General features: G+C 40.8%; 1 protein-coding gene across 6 annotated transcripts; it reads right to left on the reverse strand.

Annotated features, from left to right (window-relative positions):
* ZFP82 (ZFP82 zinc finger protein) lies at nt 1-26,646 on the reverse strand. Of its 6 annotated transcripts, none has more exons than XM_024238280.3 (5): nt 26,210-26,646; nt 17,546-17,632; nt 15,638-15,764; nt 13,635-13,727; nt 1-2,143 (listed from the first exon to the last, which is right to left on the reverse strand). In XM_024238280.3, the coding sequence occupies exons 2-5, from the start codon at nt 17,552-17,554 to the stop codon at nt 774-776; spliced, it is 1,599 nt and encodes a 532-aa protein (XP_024094048.3). In that variant the 5' UTR covers nt 17,555-17,632; nt 26,210-26,646; the 3' UTR covers nt 1-773. The 6 variants fall into 6 exon arrangements, with proteins under 6 accessions (XP_024094048.3, XP_024094047.3, XP_054396209.2 ...); XM_024238279.3 differs by having other exon boundaries at nt 13,635-13,730; nt 26,210-26,619; XM_054540234.2 differs by having other exon boundaries at nt 13,635-13,730; nt 26,220-26,405.
* Between the last annotated feature and the right edge of the window lie 575 nt (nt 26,647-27,221).

The following is a 27,221-nucleotide window of genomic DNA, read 5'->3' on the forward strand; positions in this document are numbered from 1 at the left end:
TGGCTTAAAACAACAACCATTTTATTATATCTCATGTTTTTGTGGGTCAGAAATTTGGGCAGGGGCTCAGCTGGTCAATTCTTCCATTCTACATGGCATCGGTTCACGTTACCAAGTCACTCACTGGCATTTAGCTGGTGGCTGGTCTGGTGGATCCAAAATTTCACTCAAATGTCTGGTATCTTGGTGGATGTCAAGAAGACAGGGTTCAGCAGGTGCCTCTCCCTCTCTACGTAGTTTCAGGGCCTCTTCATGTGGTCTCTTCAGCAAAGTAGCCAGACTTTGTAACAAGACAGTTCTCCCATTTCATGAGATGAAGTAACCCTACCAGTAAAGTCTGAGTCAAGAAACCAGCACAGCAGTACGTCTACCATATTCTACTGGGCGAAGCAGTCACAGAGTCTGCCTGTATACAACAGAGGGATGTAAATTCCACCTCTTGATTGAAAGAGTGTCACATTGCTGCACTCTTATACGACCATGTCATAAATTAAAAAATTATAGCACAGAGCAGTTAAGCGTCTTGTCCAGTATGACACAAAGTGATGGGATAGGGATGATGGTAAATGTCTTTCTCATTCTTGTAACAGGATTAGTTTTTAGAACAAATGTGCTGAAGTTTCAGGTTTGAGTGATGATGGAATACAATACATTATCACACTCTTTTAATGGTATAAAACCTCTAATGCCAAGTCAGTTGCATGTATGGAGCAAAAGAGATTAATTACTACATTCATAGAATGTTCTATAACACAGAAGTTGAAAAGACTTTCTTAGATTTTTACATTATGAATTTTCAGATGATGAGTAAGGTGGGAATGTTGCCTAAAGGCCTTCTTACATTCCTTACATTCATAGGGTTTCTCACCAGAATGAATTCTCAGATGTTGAATAAGGGATGAATTAAGTCTAAAGGCCTTCCTACATTCCTTACACTCAAACGGTTTTTCACCAGTATGAATGCTCTGATGTAGAGTAAGTTTTTGGCGCAATCTAAAGGCCTTGCCACATTCCTTACATTTATAAGGTTTCTCACCAATATGAATACTCTGATGCTGTGTGAGTTGTGAAAGTAGTCTGAAGGCCTTCCCGCATTCCTTACAGTCATAGGGCTTAACACCAATATGAATACTCTGATGTGAAATAAGTTGTGAGTAGCGACTAAAGGCTTTCCAGCATTCCTTACATTCGTAAGGTTTTTCACCAGTATGAATTCTGTGATGGAGAATAAGATGATAACCACGGCTAAAGGTCTTTCCACATTCCTTACATTCATAGGGTTTCTCACCAGTATGAATTCTCTGATGGAGTGTTAGTTGTTGTCGCACTCTAAAGGCCTTCCCGCATTCCTTACATTCATAGGGTTTCTCACCAGTATGAAGTTTGTGATGTACTCTAAGACCAGAGCCACACAAAAAGGCCTTCCCACATTCTTTGCATTCATAGAGCCTGTCAGCACTATTAAGCTTCTGATGCCGAGTCAGGTGTGCGTACTGTCTAAAGGCCTTTCCACACTCTTTACACACATAGGGTTTCTCACCAGTATGAATCCTCTGATGCAGAGTAAGTTGTCCTCGTACCCTAAAAGCCTTCCCACATTCTTTACATTCATAGGGCTTCTCACCAATATGCATTTTCTGATGTACTCTAAGATCTGCACCACATATGAAAGCTTCCCCACATTCCTTACATTCATAGAGTTTTTCACCAGAATGAAGTCTCTGATGTCGAGTAAGGTGTGCAGTCTGTCTGAAGGCCATCCCACATTCCTTACATTCATAGGGTTTTTCACCAGTATGAATTCTGTGATGAAAAGTAAGCTGTTGGCGCACTCTGAACGCCTTCCCACATTCCTTACATTCATAGGGTTTATCGACAAAATGAAGTCTCTGATGTGGAGTAACAGATGTGCGTTTCTGGTAAGAGGACACCTTTTCAGATGGCATTTTCACACTACTGAAGTATGCTTCTTGAGGTCTCTCCTGTCCTTCAACTTTTCCTGTGGATTCCCAATCATTTTTTAAAATGAGACCCTTAAGGCCATGGTTTTCAACTCTTTCCATTATCTTCCACTGGGATAAATTTATTTCATAAATGTCATTTTCTAAAGATAACTTCTTGGTCTCATACTTGGTCTCCAAATCTAAAATAAAACAAGAAAGCAAACACATGCTGTTTTCTTTTATTAAAAGAAGCAATATTTCTAATGTAGAAATAAAAGACAACAAAAGTAATCCTCAACCAAATTCTAAAATATTGTTATACAATTTGGAAAGAAAAAAAAAAAAAGCCAAAGGGAACATCAGGAAAAATGAGAGTTCATACAAAATAGCAAGATTGGTGATTAAGTAAACATTTTAAGTCAGTGGTTCTCATATTGAGGTGTGGATCAGAATCACCACGTAGCTTGTTACTAACACTGAAGTTTAGACACCACCCAAACCACCTGGATCAGACTCTGCAGTCCTGGAAGGATATTTAATATTCTCTACATGATAATTCTGATGAAGAAGAGAGGTTGAGAATCTATACTTAAATTTTTTTCATCTTTCTTCATTCTTAGAATCCAGTCAAGCTCACTGTGGTTAAGAAGGCCTCTGCTTACCTATATATCACATGATCTCAAACCAGTGTTCCCTTTACTGCTCCCTGGAGAGGCCTCCTTGCAGACCTCACACATCCTAACTTACTTCCATCTCTTAGGACTCTTCACAGTCTGTTCTGTCTCCCACAAATCGCCTGATTGGGCTCTTTGCATGGCTGACTCCTTTCATCCTGAGATCTTAGATTAAAAGTCATTTCCTTTAAGGTTGACCCTATTGATAGTACCTAAATCCATGTTGCTATTCTCTATTCCTTGCCTTTATAATAGTTCTCAATTTAAAAATTATATATTTATTAACTTCTCCAATTGTTATACTGCCTATTCTTACCTATAAACCTCCTCAAGGACAGAAACAATCCCTAGTTAACTCTACATTAAGTAATAAATGCTAAGCATATAATAGGTTTTACTCATTTAATTCCCATAGCTACATACTTGTTCTAAATGTATCTCTCTGCCTCTAGTTTCTCATGCCTTACTACAGTGATTAAATATTCTCTTTATTCATCCAGGGTAGCCCAGCTAAATACAAGAATGGAAATAGGTGGCTGTATATTCCTACGCATCCGCCACTGCTTATGCCCTTACCTATGCAGTGCACTGCCCATTTGCCCCTTCACATAGCTATAGGTAACTTTTTCTTTGTCTCTACACCATAGCAAAGGTATTGAGGAGTTCTACCTACTCAATCTCCCCTTCAACTTATTCTATTACTCATTCATTTGACAAATGTTCAACTGGTTTTGTTCTTTCCTCCCATTGCTCAGGTTTTCTCCTTTCCATTCCCTCATAGTCAAGACCATTACTGTTTTTTTAGGAAACGTGTATCAGTGATTTTTCAGACAGGAAAACACGTCTCTATCTTATTGAAGTTCTTATGAAATTCATGGCACAAAAAGATAGGATATGCTTGTAACTCAGAAATGTGGAAAAAAGTAATGTGCATGTTCAAATGCTGCAGTCATCTGAATGTGAAGGACTTGCTAACAAAAGTCACGTTACATGTAGGCCAGAGGATGGCAAGCCAGCAACAGGAACAGCCAGAGGAAAATCTACATGCTGAATGAGTTGTGTATGAGAGAGAAACAGGATGAGGTTTTCAATTATGATAAGGTGGTCTCTATTAAAAAGTTGAAATCTAGGCACACAACTAGGAGTTAGCAAAAAAAAAAAAAGGTTGAAATTATATAGACATTTTCTACTAAAACTGGAAATAACAAAATTAAACAAAAGTAAAATCTGCCTGAAAATTCAAAAGTCTATATTAAATAACTCTTAGGTCAACAGGAAAATAAGATCTGAAACAATATTTTTGGTTTTTGCTTATTTGTTTGTTTTTTGAGACAGAGTCTCACTCTGTCACCGAGGCTGGAGTGCAGTGGCGTGACCTCAACTCACTGCAGCCTCTGCCTCCTGGGTTCAAGCGATTCTCCTGCCTCAGCCTCCCGAGTAGCTGGGATTATATGCATGTGCCACCATGCCTGGCAATTTTTTTTTTTTTTTTGTATTTTTAGTAGAGACAGGGTTTCACCATGTTGGCCAGGCTAGTCTCAAACTCCTGACCTCAAGTGATCCTCCCACCTCTGCCTTTCAAAGCGCTAGGATTACAGGCATGAGCCAGGCCACCTGGCTGTACTTTTCTTTTTTTGAAAATAATGGGAGGCCAGGTGTGGTGGCTCACACCTGTAATCCCAGCACTTGAGGAGGCCAAGGCAGGAGGATTTCTTCAGCCCAGGAGTTCAAGACCAGTCAGGGCAACATGGCAAGACCTAATCTCTAAAAAAAATAAATTGGCCGGGCGCGGTGGCTCACGCATGTAATCCCAGCACTTTGGGAGGCCGAGATGGGCGGATCACGAGGTCAGGAGATCGAGACCATCCTGGCTAACACGGTGAAACCCCGTCTCTACAAAAAATACACACACACACACACACACACACACACAAACTAGCTGGGCGGGGTGGCAGGCGCCTGTAGTCCCAGCTACTCGGGAGGCTGAGGCAGGAGAATGGCATGAACCTGGGAGGTGGAGCTTACAGTGAGCCGAGATCGCGCCACTGCACTCCAGCCTGGGTGAAAGAGTGAGACTCCGTCTCAAAAAAAATACATAAATAAATAAAGTAATTAAAAAATTAGCTGGGCATGGTAGTGTGTGCTATAGTCCCAGCTACTTGGGAGACTAAGGTAGGAGAAGTGCTTGAGCCCAGGAGGTCAAGGCTGCAGTGAGCTCTGTCTATGCCACTGCACTCTAGGTTGGGTGACAGAGCAAGACTCTGTTTCTTTAAAAAAAAAAAAAGAAAAAAATTAAGCCTACATTTTGAAAACCTGCATATAAGTATCTGTAAAACATAACCATAGTGCTTATAAGAAAATTTACAAACTAAAATACAGCAATAAAAGTGAAAAACATCATTAAAAGTCTCACTCAAAAAAAGAAAATAAAATTAAGCTGAAGCAAAGCAGAAGAAAAATATTAACCGATATAAAAGCAGAATTAGCTAGAATACAGAAACAGAATTAATAAAGCATAAACCAATTTTTTTTTTTTTTGAGATGGAATTTTGCCCTTGTTGCCCAGGCTGGAGTGCCGTGGCGCGATCTTGGATCGCTGCAACCTCTGCCTCCTGGGTTCAAGCGATCCTCCTGCCTCAGCCTCCCGAGTAGCTGGGATTACAGGCACACGCCACCACGCCCAGCTAATTTTTTGTATTTTTACTAGAGACGGGTTTCATCATGTTGGCCAGGCTGGTCTCAAACTCCTGACCTCAGGTGATCCACCCGCCTCGGCCTCCCAAAGTGCAGGGATTACAGGCGTGAGCCACCAAGCCTGGCCTCATAAACCAATTTTTTAATCAACAAAATGTAAACCATGGTTAAGATAATGAAAACAGCAAGAAAGCACAGACATAGAAATAAGAAAGAACAAACTGAAAATGATAATGAATACAGAGGACAGATGACTATGCTAATAAATTTGAAAACACAGCTAAAATGGATAACTTGTGGTTTTTTTTTTTTTTTTTTTGAGACAGAGTCTCACTCTGTCACCCAGGCTACAGTGCAGTGGCGTAATCTTGGCTCACTGCAACCTGCACCTCCACCCGCTGGCCCCCCGCCACGCCCCACCACCTTCAAGCGATTCTCCTGCCTCAGCCTCCCAGGGATTACAAGCACATGCCACCACACCCGGCTAAATTTTGTACTTTCAGTAGAGACGGGATTTCACTATCTTGGCCAGGCTGGTCTTGAACTCCTGACCTTGTGATCCACCCGCCTCAGCCTCCCAAAGTGCTGGGATTACAGGCATGAGCCACCGTGCCCAGCCTAAAATGGATAATTTTTAAGAAAAATATAATTTATCAAAACTGATCATGGAAGAGATAGATGTTAATAAAATGTTTATATAGATCGATTCCCATAGAGCAAATAGAGAATGTGATCAGATTTACCATCCCTTTTCCCAAGAATAAAGCTTTACAAAACTTATCTAAGCTTTAAAGACAGGCTATCAAAATTCTTTTTCGACTTCCAAACTGTTTTCATAAAGTGATACTGATATAAAGATTGCTCACAAAAAGAAAACTACACACCAATTTTCTGAACACTGAGGAAAAAATTCTAAATATCTAATAAAACAGCACATTGAAAGACCCAAGGGGTCTTTATTATTATAAATAAGACCCAAGGGGTCTTATTATTATAAGAATGTTTTAGGCCGGGCGCAGTGGCTCACACCTGTAATCCCAACACTTTGGGAGGCCAAGGTGGGTGGATCATGAGGTCAGGAGTTCAAGACCTGCCTGGCCAATATTGTGAAACTCTGTCTCTATTAAAAATACAAAATTAGCAGGGTGTGGTGGCGCATGCTTGTAGTCCCAGCTACTTGGGAGGCTGAGGTAGAAGAATCGCTTGAACCCAGGAGGCACAGGTTGCAATGAGCCAAGATCACGCCACTGCACTCCAGCCTGGGCAACAAGAGCAAAACTCCATCTCAAAAAAAAAAAAAGAATGTTTCAATGGTTCAATACGGGGAAATCTATTAAGACAATTCAATATACCACAGAGTGAAGGAGAAAAAAAACAATCACACAATCAATTCCGTAGATGCTGAAAAGGTAACTAAAAAAAGACCAGAACTGTTCCTGAATTTGTTTTCCCAAGAAACAGCATCTCCCTCTGTCACCAACGCTGGAGTGCAGTGGTGCAATCACGGCTCACTGCCACCTCTAACTCGTGGGCTCAAGCAATCTTCCCGCTTCATGTTCCTGATTTTTTTTAAAAAAGCTCAGTGAAACAGTAATGATACTTCCCTAAATGATAAAGTATATATTATCTTACCAAAAAGGCAGCTTGCCTAACATTACCACTACTATTAATGATGTAGTATTAGTTATTAGTCAACATAATTTAAAAATCAGAAAAAAAAATCAGAGGCAGAAGAATTAGAAGTAAAACTCTATTTCCAAAGGATATCCCTGTCTAATTGGAAAACTCAAAGGTTTAAATATTATAAATGGCAACAAAATTTAGAAAGGTAGCAGGATATAAAATCAAAATACAAACGACAATATCCTTTGAATATACATGTAACAATAAAATATGAGGGGAAAGATCTCATTCATAATACTTACAAAAACTTAAAATATATGGATAACCTTTATGAGGAAAACTTAGAAACACTCACGAAGTATTTAGCATTGGGTATATTGAAGAAATCATACACCAAATCACAAGGAAGAGATTCCTGCACAGAAGCTAACGGTGCCCCACCAAGGGTGGTCATACTAAGAAGTTGCTGAGCAAGAAGCAGGTGTGGAGACAGTGGCAAAACACAGGGTAACTGCTGTGTTCAAAGTGGTCAGATAAACTTAACCCTCAGGTTACCTCTCCAAGGCCAGACAGCAACTACTACTGTTTATCTCCAGAGGAGGCAACAGACAAGAGGTTAGGGTATCAGAGACAGGTCAGTGGCTGGTCATGTCTTGGGGATACAGCCACAGTCGCAGGCCCAGGTGACAAAGCACCCCACCTCACAAGAGGCAACTATGTATGTTCCAAACAAATTTAGGCGCGTTTCACTTTTTTCCTGAAAGTATCTAATTTAATTTAATAAATATTAAATAAATTCATGAGTGTAAACTCATGAATAACAATGAGAAAACAATTGATTCTATGAAAACAAAATTGAACATTTTGGAAAACTGGTGATAAATACAGATTGCTAAAAATCTCAGCTGTCGAAAATTAAGTGTGGGAAATACAATAGTAAAAAATGAAAGAAAACATAACAATCAAGACGTATTCTGTACTCATACTGCAAGTTTGGTTCCTATTCTACTTTAAAAATAAATAAAACTGGAAATAATAGACTTCATATTATGTGTGTGATTTAGATGAAAAATGAAATACAATGAGACATGGAAAGGAAGACTTGGACACTATCAAAAATACTGGCAAACATACATTGAATGTTCTAAGTTAAAATAATACTTTTATGGTATGTACATAAAATATACGACCAATTTTTTTATGACTAACAGACCTATTACCAGTCCTAAATCTGTTGGATCAAAGGATTTCTAGTCTATTAAACACTTCTGATGAGAATATAGGAAAGTCTTTTTTTGATCAGGTAAAAATATATAAATATAAAAAATCATAAATGTGATTCCTCTTTGCAGAGAACCACCTTTAATTAAACTGAAAATGTCATATAAATCACTTAGACTTACTCTATTTGGGCACTGTATCAACCATCTTACTTTGTTGATACAAGAAGTTCTGGGATATAGAAGATTTGGTTCCAGGGAAGTCCTATTTGCATTTCAACCCAGGGATAATGTACAAAGATCTGAAAATAGTAAAACCTGACATCTAAGGAACTGTACTTCGGAGAATCAATTTTAACCACATCCTGAATAAGCCCATACCGAATGCTAATAATATTCCATTGATGCTGTCACATTCTATTGATCTTCTTTCTTATTTCACTGAGAAAACAGCAACAGAAGAATATGCTATCTTCTCTCCACCATCCTGAGCAACCTACCTGCACACATAACTACACTGTTTTCCCTTTTATTCCCCCTTACTCACTGGATCCTTTCCCACTCCAGTCTCAAGGACAATTATGCCTTTCTCTACTGCACAATTATGACCTTTCTCTACTGCACTGATTTCCTCCGCTGATAGAATCATTCCCATGAGCACACAAACATGCCCTAATGTCATAAAATACACCGCTTTTTAACCCATATCCCCAGTGTAACTGCCAACCCTATTTCCCAGCTTCCCTTCATACATAATTCCTCCAAAGAGTTGTCTTATACTCATTCTCGTTACTGCCTCACCAACCCTTCTCACATCAAGTCACTCCACTCGGGCTTTCATCCTGACTCCACTGAAAATCTTTCTTGACAAGCTTACCAGGATTCTCCGTCTTGCTGGAACCTGGGGTCAATTCTCAGTCCTCATTCTCTACTCCCTCCATGGTGAAACATTTCCTTTATTTTTATTTTATCTCAACGGCTGCTCCTTCTTTATCTCTTTTGTTGTCCCTCTTTCTCTCTTTCAAAGGTCTACAGGGTGGAGTGACCCATGAGTCAGTTCTCAGGCCGCTTCTCCTTATCTGCTTTATTTTACCTGCCTGCCTTCCCTAGTTGGTCACATCCAGACCCATGAATGTAAATTCCAACCATAAAGACAGCCAAACATAAACCAGGCTGTAATCGCTCCGAGTTCCGGGTGTACATATTCAACTGCCTACGTAACATCTCAAACTGGACAGATAATAATCATCTCAAACTTAAAATATCTTAAACAGAAACTTTTAGTGTCAACTTTCCAACTTGCTCTTCCTATCTTCCTCACTTCAGTAAATTCTGCTTCTATTCACCCAGTTGTTTAAGCCAACACCCATTTCTTCTCCTTTTACATCACTCCTTCCCACTTAGTTCACTTATAATCCTATCAGCATGTTCTTAGTTCACTTATAATCCTATCAGCATGTTCTTTTGACAGCGCCTTCATACACATCACGAGCCTAACAGCTTCTTACTACTTCCTAACAATGCCATTCTTATCCAAACCACCACCCTGTCTAACTCAACAACTGAAACTGCCTCAGTATTGGTGCTTCCTGCTTTTGCACTCAATCGGAGAAATCATTTTAGAATACAAGCAGCCCGTGGCTTTCAATTTCTCTTAGTGATTACATTACCGGGTCCTTGCCTAACTCTGATCTCAACTTCTTACTTTCCCTTTCCCTGCTCTGACCATAACGGCCGTCTTTGTTATTCCTCAGACTAGCAAGGCTAATGCCCCACTCAGACCTTTTCTATCAGCTCATAATGCTCTTTTCCCAGAAAATGACATGTCTTGAGCCCTTACTTCATGTCTCTTCTCAAATATCACCTCGAGAAAGTCATTTGTCCCCTTTTCTGAAGGCATGTTATTTATACTTTAATCAAACTTTCTTAAAGGAAGAATAGAAAAGAAAGAAAAAAAAAATACATGGTCTTGTTCAAAATGTCTAACTCTGAGCCAACAGTTATTATTTTGGCTAAATGCTTCCTGACTAAATGGATATTATCTTATTCACTTGGAACCTCTGCATTACATTTTGAGTGTTAATAATTGCAAATGTCATTTAATTACCTGAATGTGAATTTTAAAATAGATTAGGAGGCCGGGCACGGTGGTTCACACCTGTAATCCCAGCACTTTGGGAGGCCGAGGTGGGCGGATCACGAGGTCAGGAGATCGAGACCATCCTGGCTAACACGGTAAAACCCCATCTCTACTAAAAATACAAAAAAATTAGCCAGGCGTGGTGGCGGGCGCCTGTAGTCCCAGCTACTTGGGAGGCTGAGGCAAGAGAATGGTGTGAACCCAGGAAGCGGAGCTTGAAGTGAGCTGAGATCGCGCCACTGCACTCCAGCCTGGGCAGAAGAGCGAGACTCCATCTCAAAAAAAAAAAAAAAAAAAAAGATTAGGGATGAGAGGGAAAAAGCATGTTTTTCTTTCTTTTGGTAGAAGGTTAAGTCAGAAGATAGAACATTACAAACAGTGTAGGCACTGAAATGGTCCTATGGTTATAAAGTAAGAACTAGTACCCTAAAATAAGTGTCCTCAGCCAGACCTGAATATACAGAGAACAAAATACAAAATTACAACATATGTCTCTGAATAAAAACATTTTTAAAGACCTTTTATGGCCGGGTGTGGTGGCTCACGCCTGTAATTCCAGTACTTTGGGAGGCTGAGATGGGTGGATCACAAGGTCAGGAGTTCAAGACCAGCCTCAGCAGCAGGGTTAAACCCCATCTCTACTAAAAATATAAAAATTAGCCAGGCATGGCCAGGCGCGGTGGCTCACACCTGTAATCCCAGCACTTTGGGAGGCTGAGGCGGGCAGATCACGAGGTCAGGAGATTGAGACCATCCTGGCTAACACGGTGAAACCCCGACTCTACCAAAAAAAAAATTAGCCGAGCATGGTGGCGGGCACCTGTAGTCCCAGCTTCTCGGGAGGCTGAGGCAGGAGAATGGCATGAACCTGGGAGGTGGAGCTTACAGTAAGCAAGATCGCGCCACTGCACTCCAGCCTGGGTGACAGAGCGAGACTCCGTCTCAAAACAAAAAACAGTAACAACAACAAAAAAATTTATCCAGGCATGGTGGCAAGCACCTGTAATCCCAGCTGCTCAGGAGACCGAGTCAGGAGAATCGCTTGAACCTGGGAGGCAGAGGTTGCAGTGAGCTGAAATCACGCCACTGCACTCCAGCCTGGGGAACAGAGTAAGACTCCGTCTCAAAAAAAAAGGCCAGGCGCGGTGGCTCATGCCTGTAATCCCAGCACTTTGGGAGGCTGAGGTGGGTGGATCACGAGGCCAGGACCAGCCTGGCCAAGATGGTGAAACCCCATCTCTACAAAAAATACAAAAAATTAGCCGGGCATAGTGGCACACGCCCGTAATCCCAGCTACTCCAGAGGCTGAGGCAGAGAACTGCTTAAACCTGGAGGGGCAGAGGTTGCAGTGAGCCAAGATCACACCACCGCACTCCAGCCTAGGCGACAGAGCGAGACTCCGTCGCAAAAAAAAAAAAAAAAACCTTTTGAAACAAGAGCTGCAAAGAGAGATGAAAACAGCACAGACGAGGTAAACAAAAGATCATGAGATCATTCTCTCTAGAGTCTATTATATCCATGTTTCTTCTTAATGTGAAGATAGATGGATACATAGAAAAAGCAAATAAGAATGATATTCTGTGAACTAGGAGCTATCTTCTAGAATAATTCATATGAAACTTTAGTTGCTGATAAAACATATATGATTATAATATCAAGCACATCATTTTTGTAGTCTTTTATTTCCCTTTAATAATTTATGAGAAAAGTTGGGGGAAAAAAGGCTTCTCTGATAACTAAAATAGTCTTCCCAGCACACATCTCCATCCCCTTACTCTGCTTACTTTTCTTCATAGCACTCTCATTACCTGACATTGTATTTCCTATTTATTTATAGTTATTATGTTTCTCTTATTACAAGGTAAATTTAGTGGGGATGGAAACTTGATTGGTTGTTTACCACTGCACTGATAGTGTCTATGACAGTGCCCAGCTCCAAGGCCACCTATCTATTTATTAAAGACCGAAGTAAAAGTCCTAAACCCCGACAGACTGAAGGACCCTCTTTTGGCTAAAGACCCCCAAACTTTAAGTTCCTAGTCATGGCACATGGCAGGACAGAAGGCTGGTCATGACCCGTTTGCTTCCAATCCCTTTCACCTTTCTGATCATTAGATTTTCTCAAAAGTCAGCAGAGAAAATAAAAGGCTGAAAGACCCTTTTGCTTACTTCATCGGAACACTCCCCCACCACTCCACACTCCTGTTTTTATGGTTCCAACATCACAGCTATTCCAGTCCACAGCTTCTTCTTGATAAACGACTTCCAGCCTTGGACTGGTTTTGACTGGTCTCCCAAGGATACACAGATCATGGACTTGTGTCCTACATTTACTCTTTTAATGCATAGGTCCTAGTTATAATGTATTTAAATGTTAAATCTCTACCCTAAAGTGGCCATAGGACTTATGTTAACCTAATATGCATGTGCACAGTCTCTTTCCTGAGTATTCACAGCTCCTCCTGTAGCCTGTTGAATATGTATACTTGGCTAACATTCAGCATACATTTCTGTCTTACCCTCTCCCTCCCTCGAAATGCCCGTCTCTGGGCAGAAGCCTAGGCTACACTTCCCAGTCTATCAGAATAACCGCCTTGCAGGCTGCAATCCTTTATGAAAAATAAAGCTCTCCTTTCCAAATGTATGAACTTTGTCATTCTTCAGCTGACTATAAATGCAAAAGAGGGGCTGGGCACAGTGGCTCACATCTGTAATCTCAGCACTTTGGGAGGCTGAGGCGGACAGATCACCTGAGGTCAGGAGTTCAAGACCAGCCTGGCCAACATGGCGAAACCCCATCTCTACTAACATGGTGAAACCCCGTCTCTACTAAAAATACAAAAATTAGCCGGGCGTGGTGGCACGTGCCTGTAAACCCAGCTACTCAGAAGGCTGAGGCAGGAGAATTGCCTGAACCCAGGAGGCAGAGGTTGCAGTGAGCCAAGATCGTGCCATTGCATTCCAGCCTAGGCAATAAGAGCGAAACTGCATCTCAGAAAAAAAAAAAAAAATGCAAAGGAGGAAAGCAATTGAATCAAAATATACAATGGTTGTCAACAGTGAGCCAAAGAGAGCACCACCTTACCCCTCAGCTCCATTAAAGAGGAGGAAAACTAGAGAGAACAATAATAAAAAAGAAGAGTGGTAAATGGGACAAATAAGTGCTTCTTTTAGTATCCCCCAGCTAAGACCTTAATTTGCTCCCCATGTCACAGACCTTTCCTCCTTGGGCCACAGACCTTTCAAGAGGGCTTTCTAAACAACATAAGGACGTGCCTCTTCCCCAATGATCTGGGATTCCCTGTGGTGATGGCTTCTTCCTGCCCAACTAGCCCTCACCTGGATATTGTCTTCTTCCTTTCCTCACAACTTTCCAAGGCTCTTTTCCTTGCTCCAATAAGGAAATCACATCTGGTTTAGAAATGAAGCATCCTGCTTAGAAGAAAAGGAATATAAGGTACATGAAAATAAAAAATAAATCAAAATTACTTTGATTCAGTCTTGGTTAAAGTATATGTCAAAACAGTAATTAATAAGGCAAAACAAATAAGTGAAAGATGTTTTAAAAACATTTACATTAAGGTTACACAATAAATAGAGACTAGAGAGGGAATGAAAAAATCTTTTTAAAATCTATATTCATGCAAGTGTTTCTTCTTCAGAGGCAATAGTGGTTGAGATGACAGACTGCTGGGTGCAAATCCTGCCTGAACCACATCCTAGTTGTGTGACCTTGGGCAAGTTACTTCTATGCTACCTTTTCCTTCCCTATAAAATAGGGATAATCATAGTACCTATCTTATATGATTATTATTAAGATTATACTAATATATGTCTGTATCTAAACATTGCCTAGAGTATATACCAAACACTACTTATATTTCATTAGCTACTGGTTATTGTTATTTTGCTGAGAGGAAAAGTAAGCTTCCTAGGACATGTATTATTATTTCTTGGATATTCAAACAATGTTAAATTAAATGTAAAGTTCTTGGATTTTAACAGCTTTACTGCAATATAATTTATATAACATAAAACCTACCTGTTTTAAGTGTACAATTTAATGATTTTTAGTAAATTTACAGAGTTGTGCAAACATCACCATAATCCAAACTTATAATATTTCCATCATCCCCCAAATATCCCTGCTGGTCACTGGCAGTCAATCCTCATTCCTACTCCCAGCCTCAGACAACCATTGATCTTCTTTTCGTCTCTATAGATTTGCCTTTTCTGGGCATTTCATATAAATAGAATCACATAATATGTAATCTTTTGCATCTGGCTTCTTCCACTTAGCATAGTGTTTTTGATATTCTTGCATGCTATAACATGTATCAGTAGTTTATTCCTTCAATGAATATTCTATTGTATGACTATGCCACATTTTATTTATCCATTTATTTAGATATTGTGAATAATGCTGCTGTGAATACTTATACATCTTTGTATAGACACATGTTTTTATTTCTCGAGTAAACATTTAAGAGAAGAATTACAGGGTCATATCTATAATATCTTACATTCCCACTGCAATGTATGAGGGTTCTAGTTTTTCTATATACTCACTAATAATTATTTTGTCTTTTGACTAATAATTGTATATATTTATAGGCTACAATGTGATGTTTTGATACATGTCATTGTGGAATTAGCAAATCAGGGTATTTAGCATATCCATCACCTCAAATATTTATCATTTCTTTTCTTTGTAGTGAGGACATTAAAAATACTCTCTTGTAGCTATTTTGGAATATACAATATACAGTACATTATTATTAACTATACTCATCTTGCTGTGCAATAAAACACATGAACACAATTCTTAGATTTTTAATTTTCAATCATAAAAGTAGGTAAAACTGAATATGTTTGTTTATTAATGAAAGTAATGAGTTCCCTTGAATTGTAAATAAATGCTGTTGATCCATTTTACCACTACATAAATCATATGTATTATTTTGATAGAGCAAATTCAATAAACAGGATCTAGCTATTTCCCTTACAAAATATACCAACAAGCAACAAAACATCTAAAGCAATTCTGAATTCAAATACAAAGTGAAACTTGTTTTCTTTGACACTGGTGAAGCTACAAATCCCAAAGATCTCAAACCCAGCCCCTTCATTATTAAGGAAGGCCCAAGGGCTACTTAAGGATGGGGAAGGTGAATGTGCTTAATGAAGGTGCTCACTTCCAATGAAATAAAGCTCAAAGTGTTCCCTTTAGAAAGTGGAGCAAAAATTTAGATAGCTTCCTAAAAGATACTCTTGAAATTTCCACTGGAAAAAGCTGATTTACAGAGAACAGAGTCTAAATTCCTAGAAGCAGATAACCTTACCCAATGAGACCAAGTTGCTGTAGTTCTCCAACATCACATCTCTGTACAAGTCCTTCTGTTCCAAGTCCAGGTATTCCCACTCTTCCGGAGAGAAGTCTATGGATACATCACTGAACATCACTGATCGCTGAAATGACAAACCACATATTATAAATGAAATGGAAGAAAATGTATTTTAAGATAGAAGGAGAAAAGAGGGAAGAGATATTGCAGGAAGTGGATCATATGGCAAGAAAACAGGCTTGGGCTGGAAGCCTGCAACACAGTGAGTCAGGAAATGAGTGTGCCTGAAGCAAAGTGCCTGGGTTCCCGAAGGATCCTGTTGCTACAGACACAGACTCTTATACTCTGGCAAATCTTAATAATCTAGATATGCCTGGGAAAGAAAAAAAAATCAGTTTTCCAATTAAATGAAATACTGTATATAAGCCTTTGCCTACTATGTCTCCCTCATCAATTCCCAAGGAAGGTGAGTTCTTCCGCCCCTTTCTTCTTAAAGAACCGATTTTTTTTTAAAGTCTCCCTCCCTACAATATCTTTATCTTAGAAAAGGATCTAAATGCAATTAGAGAATGTCTTCTAAGTTTATCCTAGAAGCAGATCATATCATAAGCATTTTTCTAATTATAACTGTTAAAAACTGGTTGTATAGGCAGGGTGCAGTGGCTCATGCCTGTAATCCCATCACTTTGAGAGGCCGAGGTGCGAAGATCACCTGAGATCGGGAGTTCGAGACCAGCCTGACCAGCAGGAGAACCCTCATCTCTACTAAAAATACAAAATTAGTTGGGCCTGGTGGCACACGCCTGTAATCCTAGCTACTCAGGAGGCTAAGGCAGGAGAACCACTTGAACCCAGGAGGCAGAGGTTGTGGTGAGCTGAGATCACGCCATTGCACTCCAGCCTGGCCAGAAAGAACAAAACTCTGTCTCAAAAAAAAAAAAAAAAAAAAAAGAATTGGTTATATAATAGTCTATACAACGCATATATGAGATTTAATCATTCTTCTATACTTAGATATTTTGGTTGGACAAAACCTTAAGATCCTCCTCAATTCTGGGAGTCAACATGACTACTTATGTACCTGGATTACCTTCTCACATGCTATCACTTTCCATCCCTCACTGTATGCCTTCCGGGTTCCTGAGTTAAAGGATATTGATACAGCATAATCCAGAATCATAAAGATGTCATTCTAGACCAGCACATCCTGTTCAACCAAAAGTGGAATCTTGTTCCTGAGTGTAACTCAGGAATTCCAAGAGAAGATCTCAGATCTCTCTGTAAGACCTAGCCACACCCCCTACTGAGTCCTAAAAGCCTCACAGAGCATGAGATCTTATGATATACTGAGGCTGAGGTCAACTAACAGTAACTCTTACCTTTTTGTTTTTTAACTTTTTTTTTTTTTTGAGACGGAGTCTCCCTCTGTCACCCAGGCTGGAGTACAGTGGCACATCCATATCTTCACTGCAGCCTCAAACTCCTGGGCTCAAGCAATCCTCCATGTCAACCTCCTGAATAGGTGGGACTACAGGTGCAAGCCACCATGCCCAGCCATGACCCTTATCTTACATACTTGGAAAACTCAAAGTTCAGTTTTCCTATGAGTGGCTAAATGGGCCCATGGTCAAATATTTAAGAGATTTCATTTTTCTTCCATCGCAGCTTTTAGCAGAAGACTGAGCACATATAGGAGATGCTGAATAATTTGTTCAACAAATACAAGAACAATGACTAGAATAAAGAGTGTTCATAGGACAAGCATTGTGGTTCACCCGCCACTGGATTTGGAAGAATTGGAAGAAGGTTCTTGGATGGAGCTCTGATAGTTAGGAAGTTTCAGAATAAAAAAATGGTCACAGAACCTTAACATGATAGTATTCCCAGAAGGAGAAAAAAACTTACAAGGGCCATGGTATAGAAATTCAAAAACTGGTCAGTCCTCCTTGGGGTTTACTTGCCAGGAGAAGCACGGAGTCCACAGAGGCTGATCTAGGGAGAGGAAAACAAGGCCATGAGATCAGATGGACCTCAGAAATCCCCAAATGACTTGAGTTACTATGACCTTTCCCCTCTCTTCTGATCTCTCCACCACAGCTCCTCCAACACACACACACACACACACACACACACACACACACACACACACACACACACAGGCAGAGAGAGAGAGAGAGAAATTTGAGGGAGTCTGGATGAGTCTAATCCCTTGCTAATTCCAGGGCTGATAAGGGGCTGTATCATCTAAACCACAATCTTCCTCCTTTAAAGTTTCATAGGCCTGTTTAGATTCACCAGACACAAAGAGAGAAATTCATAAAGACCAAGCCTGGCAGCCATTACCACCACAAAACTGCTGCACTGGAAGCCCTGCTTGCAGCCAGAACAACTTTCAAAATCCTCTGGGCTCATCACTCTCCCTTTCCAGTCAGAATCAGAATCATCCACATTGTTTTCTGGAATGAATTCATTTGCCATTCTCTTTCTTACAACCTAGCCTGAACAGGCATGGATTCATGCTGTTGGTCATTTGACAGTAACAAATGCCTATTTATCAAGAATTCCCGTATGTTGGGTGTTATATATGTATGTGTGTGTGTGTGTGTGTGTGTGTGTGTGTGTGTGTATATATTTTTTGTTGTTGTTGTTGTTGTTGTTTGTTCTTGTTTTTGTTTTTTGAGATGGAGTCTCACTGTTATTGCCCAGATTGGAGTGCAGTGGCATGATCTTGGCTCACTGCAACCTCTGCCACCTGGGTTCAAGCAATTCTTCTGCCTCAGCCTCCCGAGTAGCTGGGACTACAGGCACGCGCCACCACGCCTGGCTAATTTTTAGATTTTTAGTAGAGACCAGGTTTCACCATATTCACCAGGCTGGTCTCAAACTCCTGACTTCATGATCCACCCGCCTCGGCATCCCAAAGTGCTGGGATTACAGATGTGAGCCACCGTACCCGGCGGCTCACATATATATATATATATTAACTATATATATATATATATTATATATATATATTAACTATATATATATTTTATATATATATTAACTATATATATATAATATATATATTAACTATATATATATTATATATATATATTAACTATATATATATTATATATATATATTAACTATATATATATTATATATATATTAACTATATATATATATTATATATATATTAACTATATATATATTATATATATATATTAACTATATATATATTATATATATATATTAACTATATATATATATATAGTTTTATATATATTAACTATATCCTCAGGATTGCTCTTTAGCACAATAACTATTCTATCCATGCGATGGATCAGAAATTCACATGAAAAGAAATAAAACCACTTGGGCTGGGCGAGTTGGCTCTTGCCTATAATCCCAACACTATGGGAGGCCGAGGCAGGTGGATCATCTGAGGTCAGGAGTTCGAGACCAGCCTGACCAACATGGTAAAACCCTGTCTCTACTAAAAATACAAAAATTAGCTGGGTGTGGTGGCAGACACCTGTAATCCCAGTTACTGGGGAGTCTGAGGCAGGAGAATCACTTGGACCTGGGGGGGCAGAGGTTGCAGTGAGCTGAGATTGCGCCATTGCGCTCCAGCCTGGGAGACAGAGCAAGACTCCATCTAAAAAAAAAAAAGGAAATAAAATCACTTGTAGAAATGCAGTTTGTGACTAGCAAACCTGCATTTGGAATCATTTATCTAACCACAGAGTCAGCTTTCCTTCAACTCTAGCTCTTGTCTCTGAAACCCAGAATTTCTATTCCAGTGAGAGAAAACTGGCATGCATGATTCACTTACAAAAAATAAATAAATAAAAATAACACATCAGCTCACCAACAGGTATCTGAGTACCGATACCCATATTAGCAAGCATGAGAGGAAATGAACATTCTAACCAGTATACTGCAGACTGCATAGATTTTAAAGTATGTACAAGCAGCATTTAAACCATTCATACTCTTTGATTCAGAAATTCTACTTTGGGGATTAAAAAAAATTGTACATATGATCAAAGATATGTGTAAGAGTATGTTGACCTTGTTCATAATGGAAAAAAGCTGGAAAGAACCTAAATGTCCTTCAATAGAAAACAGATTAAATAATCCTGGCTAACATGGTGAAACCCCGTCTCTACTAAAAATACAAAAAATTAGCCGGGCGTGGTGGCAGGTGCCTGTAAGCCCAGCTACTCGGGAGGCTGAGGCAGGAGAATGGCGTGAACCCAGGAGGTGAAAAAAAAGAAAACAGATTAAATAAATCATAAAGCATCCATAGAGTGAAACAAACTGTTGCCATTTAAAAAATGATGATGTAGCTCTTTAACTGGAAATATGGAAATATGTTCAGTACAGTTTGTTGAGTGAAGAGTGCAGTAACAAACAGTTGTGAGTAGTATGATCCTGTTAAGGTACAGCAAAAACAGATGTGAGAGAGAGAGAGAGAGTGTGTGTGTGCACGTGTGTGTGTGTGTGTATTAATCTCTAAGTGCTAAGTTTTAGAAAATATACAAGGACATATAAAATATTCAAGATATATAATCTCTTAGAAAAATAAAATGAACATTATGAGGACATCTGTAAAGTATACATACAAATCAGCACAAAGAAACACTGACAGGCATCAATAGATAGTGATCTTAATTTTCTTTTTGCTTACATTTATTTCATAATTCTACATGACCATATATACTTGAAATACATATTTTAACTTTGCATAGTGGAAAACATTCTTTAAATAGGTTAAAGAGATAGTTTTTAAAGTAGTCATCCCTTGAACTTGGAGAAAAAAACTCAATATCCTAAAAGCAGCTGCTATGTTTTTACTGGTTTTGTTGATTTCAGCTCCCAAAATCTGAACTGACTCTATGATTTCTAAGTATGTTCATGTATGTCGGAGTTCTGCCTATATAAACATGGCTAAACATCTTTAATTAATGCCTTGTTTCACTGCTGCTACTTCTCATGACTTCTTGACCAAGCTTTTGTTTTGTTTCTGAAAGAGTTGTTTTAGCCATGAGGCCCTCCTAGGAGCTGCTGAATCTTCTTGTCCCGTTCATTTGCATCAACATCATGAGAATAAAAACTATAAGGCACATGCTTATTACATAAAATCCATTACCCCATAGGAACCCCATGAGTTTGGTATTATTTGGTCGTGACCTGACAATGCTTGCTACAATCAGCTGTCTCCTTCCCATGACCTCTCAAGCCATGCCACCTGACTTCTTCAATGACCTTTACCTCACCTATCTCAGTCTTATTCTTGCATAGGCTTATTTACCTTGAAAGATAACAAACAACCTAAGGATACCAACCATGTCATTTTGGTCACTGTATTTCCCCCAAGGACTGGCACAGGATCTGGCATATTGTGAGTACTTTATAAATGTCTCATAATTCAACTCAGAAATTCCACTTTTAGGAATTTATCATTAGGAAATATTTGTAAAAGTATACAAAGATGTATCGCAAGAGAGTTCAACAAATAATAATTTATTGGCCAGGCACAGTGGCTCATGCCTGTAACCAACGCTTTGGGAGGCGGAGGCGGGCAGATCACTTGAAGCCAGCTGTTCGAGACTAGCCTGGCCAACATGATGAAACTCCATCTCTACTAATAATACAAAAATTAGCTGGGCGTCGTGGCAGACACCTGTAATCCCAGCTACTTGGGAGGCTGAGGCAGGAGAATCACTTGAACCTGGTAGGCGGAGGTTGCAGTAAGCCAAGATTGCACCACTGCACTTCAGCCTGGGCAACAGAGTAAGATTCCATCTCAAAAAAGAAAGAATAATTTACGACAACCTGAAATCAAATACCTAACAGTAGGCAACAAGTTGAATAAATGATGTTCCACTATATTATAGCATATTATGCAATTATTAATGATGGCATTGGGCCATATTAATTAAAGAAGGAAGATATTCATGACAAATTACTAGCTATGGGAGTCAGACTAAAAGAATATGTACAATGTTGGGAGGTGGCAGACTCTCAGTCATTAAAAATACAGGCTTTGTTATCAAGATTCAGGATATGAACAGAGCTCTGAGAATTATTAACTGTGAGAATTTGGACGCATTAATTTTCAGTGTCTCAGTTTCCTCAGAGATAAATTAAGGAATCAACAGTACCTACCTTATAGGGTTGTTGTGAAGGTTAAGAACATAATACATAAAGCACTTAAAATGGCTTACTGTAAGCACTAAATTCAGTGAAAAACATTACATACCCCTCATTCCATTATTTTAAAAATTATCTTCAATAATTTTCAATTTAAAAATTTGGTATTTCCTGATAAATTATCTTTAACAATTTTAATAGTAGTCCCTTTCTCTAAAAACTTCTTGAGATTTTTCAGCATTGCTCTTAAAACATTGATAAATGTTAGAACTAGGCTTGAAAATGTAATTCTACTTCTTTTTTTTTTTTTTTTGGAAGACGGAATCTTGCTCTGTCGCCAGGCTGGAATACAGTGGCACGATCTCGGCTCACTGCAACCTCTGCCTCCCGGGTTCAAGCGATTCCCCTGCCTCAGCCTCCCAAGTAACTGGGACTGCAGGAGCATGCCACCACACCTGGCTGATTTTTTGTATTTTAGTACAGACAGGGTTTCACCATGTTGGCCAGGATGGTCTCGATCTCCTGACCTCGTGATCTGCCCGCCTCAGCCTCCCAAAGTGTTGGGATTATAGGGATGAGCCACCACGCCTGGCCTATGTAATTCTTCTTAATAATGTTATCAAAAAAGGATTCACAGAAATCAAAAAGTAGAGCAAGGCCCCTGTTACTTTCCATCCCTAGTAGCTCCAAAGGGACAGCATTCCATATCATAAAACCAGCTAAAGAATTTTGCTTTGATAAGGTATCATATTAAATACTTTTTTTTTTTTTTTTTTTTTTTTGAGACAGAGTTTCGCTCCTGTTGCCAGGGCAGGAGTGCAATGGTACAATCTCGGCTCACTGCAACCTCCACCTTCCGGGTTCAAGTGGTCCTCCTGCCTCAGCCTCCCGAGTAGCTGGGATTACAGGCATGCACCACCACGCCTGGCTAATTTTGTATTTTCAGTAGAGACAGGGTTTCACCATGTTAGTCAGGCTGGTCTGGAACTCTCTGCCCGCCTTGGCCTCCCAAAGTGTTGGAATTATAGGCGTGAGCCACCAGGCCCAACCTCTTTTTCCTTTTTCAAACAAAGTGTTGGAGAGTCTTTGTCTCCTTAAATGATCAATTGTTGTGATTCTATTTTGGAAAACAAACACATGTGCACAAGTGCACAGAAAAAAATGGAAAAACAAACATTAGAATAGTAATATTTATTCTGGATGGTGAGATTATGGGCAACTTAAATTTTATTCTTATAGAGTGAAGATGACTGGGTGGTAGGGGATGGAAAAAATCTGTTCTGAATAGTACTAAATATAGTTGGCAGCTTAAACCAGGACTTTCTTTTTTTTTCTGGTTTAAAAAAACAGAGACAGAGTCTCACTCTGTCACCCAGGCTGGAGTGTAATGGCAGGATCTCGGCTCACTGCAACCTCTGCCTCACAGGTTCAAGCAATTCTTCTGCCTCAGCCTCCCAAATAGCTGGGATTACAGGCATGCACCACCATGCCCGGCTAATTTTTGCATTTTTAGTAGAGACAGGGTTTCACCATATTGGCCAGGTTGGTCTCAAACTCCTGACTTCAGGTGATCCGCCCACCTCAGCCTCCCAAAGTGTTGAGATTACAGGTGTGAGCCACTGCGCCCAGCCAATTAAACTATTTTCATACAAATAAAATTAAAAACAGAGTTGTGAAGAGGGAATATCTTTTAGTTGTTAAGAAAATTGTGATTCTATAAGCCTGTGACATGAATGGGTTTTGGGAAAATAAACAACATTGTGGCACAAATAAGTAACACCCATCAGTTCTTTAACTATTCTTCATCAAAACGATGGGCTATTTTCACTATCAAGATTCTTCTATGAATGAACACAATCAAGCAACATTCCTAAATTCAGTAAAAGTATACCAAAGCAGACAGAACAGTGTGGTAAACAACAGTTTATCTTTTTTCTCCACTAAGAAACTAGTTTTATATTATGTATAATCCTTGCAAAATGTTTTATAAATCTCTAGCTTATCAAAAGGGATTCATACATGATTAAAGGTTTCGTGAGTCATCTTGTTCAAAACTATTGCTTAGACAACATCGATCACAAGCTTTTTTTCTTCTCATAATTAACAGTATTTATTAATGGCAAAAAGCTGCATCACATGGAGTGTGGCTTATTTAATCGTTTCCTACTATTAGACACTAATTTTGTGTCTAATATTGAAAAACATTCTCAAAGGTTACAGACTTTGATTCTAGGCCAGTAGATCTGAATCTTAATGGGTCATGTTTGATAATCTCATTAAATTACATATTTTCTCCCCATAAAAGTGGCATATTAACAGATATCTATAACAATTTTATGTACAATTTCAAAGAGTGTCTGGTCCCCTGAAAGCCTCAAATGAATTCAAATTACTTCTGGTTAAGAATTCCTGTTCTATGGCCGGCACAGTGGCTCATGCCTGTAATCCCAGCACTTTGGGAAGCCAAGGCGGGCGGATCACCTGAGGTCAGGAGTTCAAGACCAGCCTGACCAACATGGAGAAATCCCGTTTCTAATAAAAATACAAGATTAGCCGGGCGTGGTGGCACATGCCTGTAATCCCAGCTACTAGGGTGGCTGAGGCAGGAGAATCGCTTGAACCTGGGAGGTGGAGGTTGTGGTGAGCTGGGATCACGCCATTGCACTCCAGCCCGGGCAGCAAGAGTGAAACTCCGTCTCAAAAAAAAAAAAAAAAAATTCCTGTTCTAGGCTGGGCGCAGTGGCTCATGCCTGTCATTCCAGCACTTTGGAAGGCCGAGGCGGGCAGATCACTTGAGGCCAGGAGTTTGAGACCAGCCTGGCCAACATGGTAAAACCCGGTCTTTACTAAAAATGCAAAAATTAGCCGGGTGTGGTGGCACAGGCCTGTAATCCCACCTACTTGGGAGGCTGAGGTATAAGAATCGCTTGAACCATGGAGAGGGAGGTTGCAGTGAGCCGAGACTGTGCCACTGCACTCCAACCTGGGTGACAGAGCAAGACCCTGTCTCGAAAAAAAAAAAAAAAAAAAAAGAATTCCTGTTTTAGACTATTTAAGCATCTGGCTCATTTATTTTTTACTAGGAAATACTCATCACAATTGGCTTAGTATTTTCATTTTCCCCCCATCTATAGAAGGCTGATGTAGAATTGCCCCAAATCACCACTTAAGAATACATAACTAATGTTTATTAAGTACTAACGAGGTCTCAGGAACTGTTCTAAGAGCTTTACATATAGTAATTAAAAGAAGGCCCACAGAAGTAATGAAAAACATCTACCAAATGGGTATGTGCATACAGGCTCTCAGGAGGGGACCTAGGTATCAGCTCAATGGACAGGACATTTATGGAGAATGAAACAAATATTCTCATGTCCTAAGAAATAAGAATGCATTTCACAGAAGAAAGCAGAAACACCCACTCGCCTCCACCTTGACTTAAACAGGCAACAGCAATTCATTCCTCCTCCCCCTCAGACCTCTTTTCTTAAAGAGTTGGGCAGGACTGGCTAAGAAGGGGACCACGCTTTTCTTACAGCCCAGCCTTGCATGGTTAAATTAGGGCACAATGCCCCCACCGCCCACCCACACATAACCAGAGTCACATAGCAGAGAGGGTGTTGTTAACACTTCCCAGTATCAAAGAAAGGCCAGGGTCATGGACGCCCGGGGCTAGAACTGGAGTTCACAATAGCTTCCTGGAAGCAATGCTGTGGTTCTGAAACCTGCAGCTGGACTCTTCAGAGCTGTGAGTGCACGTGCATGAGTCCGGGTCTGCGGGGAGGTGGTGTGGGAGTCCCTTCCAGGAGCAAGCCTGGGCGGGAGCCGGGGCTCGTTCAGTTCTAATATTCCTATCCCAAGGTCGAGTCTGAGCCTTGTTTCGCTGTTGCCCAGGCTGGAGACTAGTGGTGCTATCATAGATCACTGCAGCCTCGACCTCCTCCTAGGCTCAAGCCATCCTCCCGCCTCAGCCTCTCGAGTAGCTGGGACCGCAGGGGCACGCCACCACACCCGGCTCATTTTTAAAATTTCTGGTACAGATGGGAGTTTCGCTTTGCTGCCCAGGCTGGTCTCGAACTCCTGGCTTCCAGCGATCCTCCCGCCTCGCTCTCCCAGAGCTCCGGGATTACAGATGTGAGCCACCTGGTCCGGCCTAGTCTGCGCCTTTCTGCTGGGAGTCTTTGGCGCGCAGAAACTGACCAAGGGCCATTTCTCTATAGCTGGGCCCGGTGTGGGCAGAGGATGCTGGGGTCAGTCAAGCACTCCACGGCCACAACAACCTTCTCTCATACAATAGTCTCTGCACCCAAGTCAGCCGCACAGACTCCGTCACGTCCCAGCCCCGGTCCCGTCACGCCCACGACACACACACCCGGGCCTAAGGCGCGGGCTCCCGCCCCTCTGCGATACTGCAGTGGCCCCGCTTACCTCTCCTTACCCCCTGGGCCGCAGTGCTTTTCCTACGGATTACCAGGACCGACGCTCCGGGCCAGGACTGCTCACTCGGGGCGCGAACCCGAGGCACAGCGATGCCCGAACGGAGGGAACCGCTGCCGGGTCGGGCCACAATCCCCGCAGGGCTGCGCGCGGAGGCTGCTGGGAGGGCCGGGCGCGCTCACGGAGTGCGCAGGCGCAGCCAGTCTCAAGGGTCCGCTCGCTGGTGCAGCACCACCTCTGCGTGAACCCGGAGCCGGAGCTAGGTCCGTCCCAGCGAGGCTGCGCTTCGAGTCCCTTAGCGCCTGGGGACCGCGCGGCAGGGCCTGGAGGGGAGCGGGGACAGATGGCTGGCGCGTTAAAGAGGGGCGCCCGCGACCGCCTCTCTATAGTGCCAACTAGGGAGCCCTGTGAGCGAGGACGGCGCTGCGAGTCTGTCCCTGGCGCGGTCCTGGGTGGGATTCTTTCACTGGGTGTGGCTGGTTGGGATTTGAGACGGTGTGACTCCGGAGACTTGGGGACGCCAGTTCCTAAATTTTCCATTTCTGTATTTTTAAATGGTAGAAACAATGAAAAGGAGAATAATATTTTGTGAAGTATGAAAATCATACATGTCAAATTTCAGTGTCCATAAATAAAAGTTTTATTGGAACATAGCCGTGCTTGATTGTGTACTGTCTATTGCTATATTTGAGCTACAAGGACAGACTCGAGTAGTTACACAGACCAGATGGCCCACGCAGCCTAAAATACAGTCAGTTCTCACTATTCACAGTAGTTATGGTCTATAAACTTGCTGCAAACACGGAATTAGTGAATACCATTCCACTGCTTCTAGGGGAAATACAGGGTTAGTTTCCTGTAAGCATCTGATCACATTTTAGTCAACTAATGAATGCATAAGCTTATTTTATTGTGTTTCTTTTCTTTCTTTCTTTTTTTTTTTTTTTTTTTTTTGAGATAGGGTCTTGCTCTGTCACCCATGCTGGAGTGCAGTGGTGGGATC

This window comes from Pongo abelii, chromosome 20, assembly GCF_028885655.2.
Source record: "Pongo abelii isolate AG06213 chromosome 20, NHGRI_mPonAbe1-v2.0_pri, whole genome shotgun sequence".
Classification (NCBI taxonomy): domain Eukaryota; kingdom Metazoa; phylum Chordata; class Mammalia; order Primates; family Hominidae; genus Pongo; species Pongo abelii.

Bases quoted from the DNA above. Each gene is read 5' to 3' on its own strand.
- ZFP82 (XM_024238279.3), bottom strand. The intron at 13,731-15,637 runs GTAAGGTTATCT...TTTTCTTCTAAG, and splicing joins CAGCAACTTGGTCTCATTGG to CAGGATGCTTCATTTCTAAA. The intron at 2,144-13,634 runs GTGAGGGCTAGT...GTTTTATTTTAG, and splicing joins AGGAAGAAGACAATATCCAG to ATTTGGAGACCAAGTATGAG.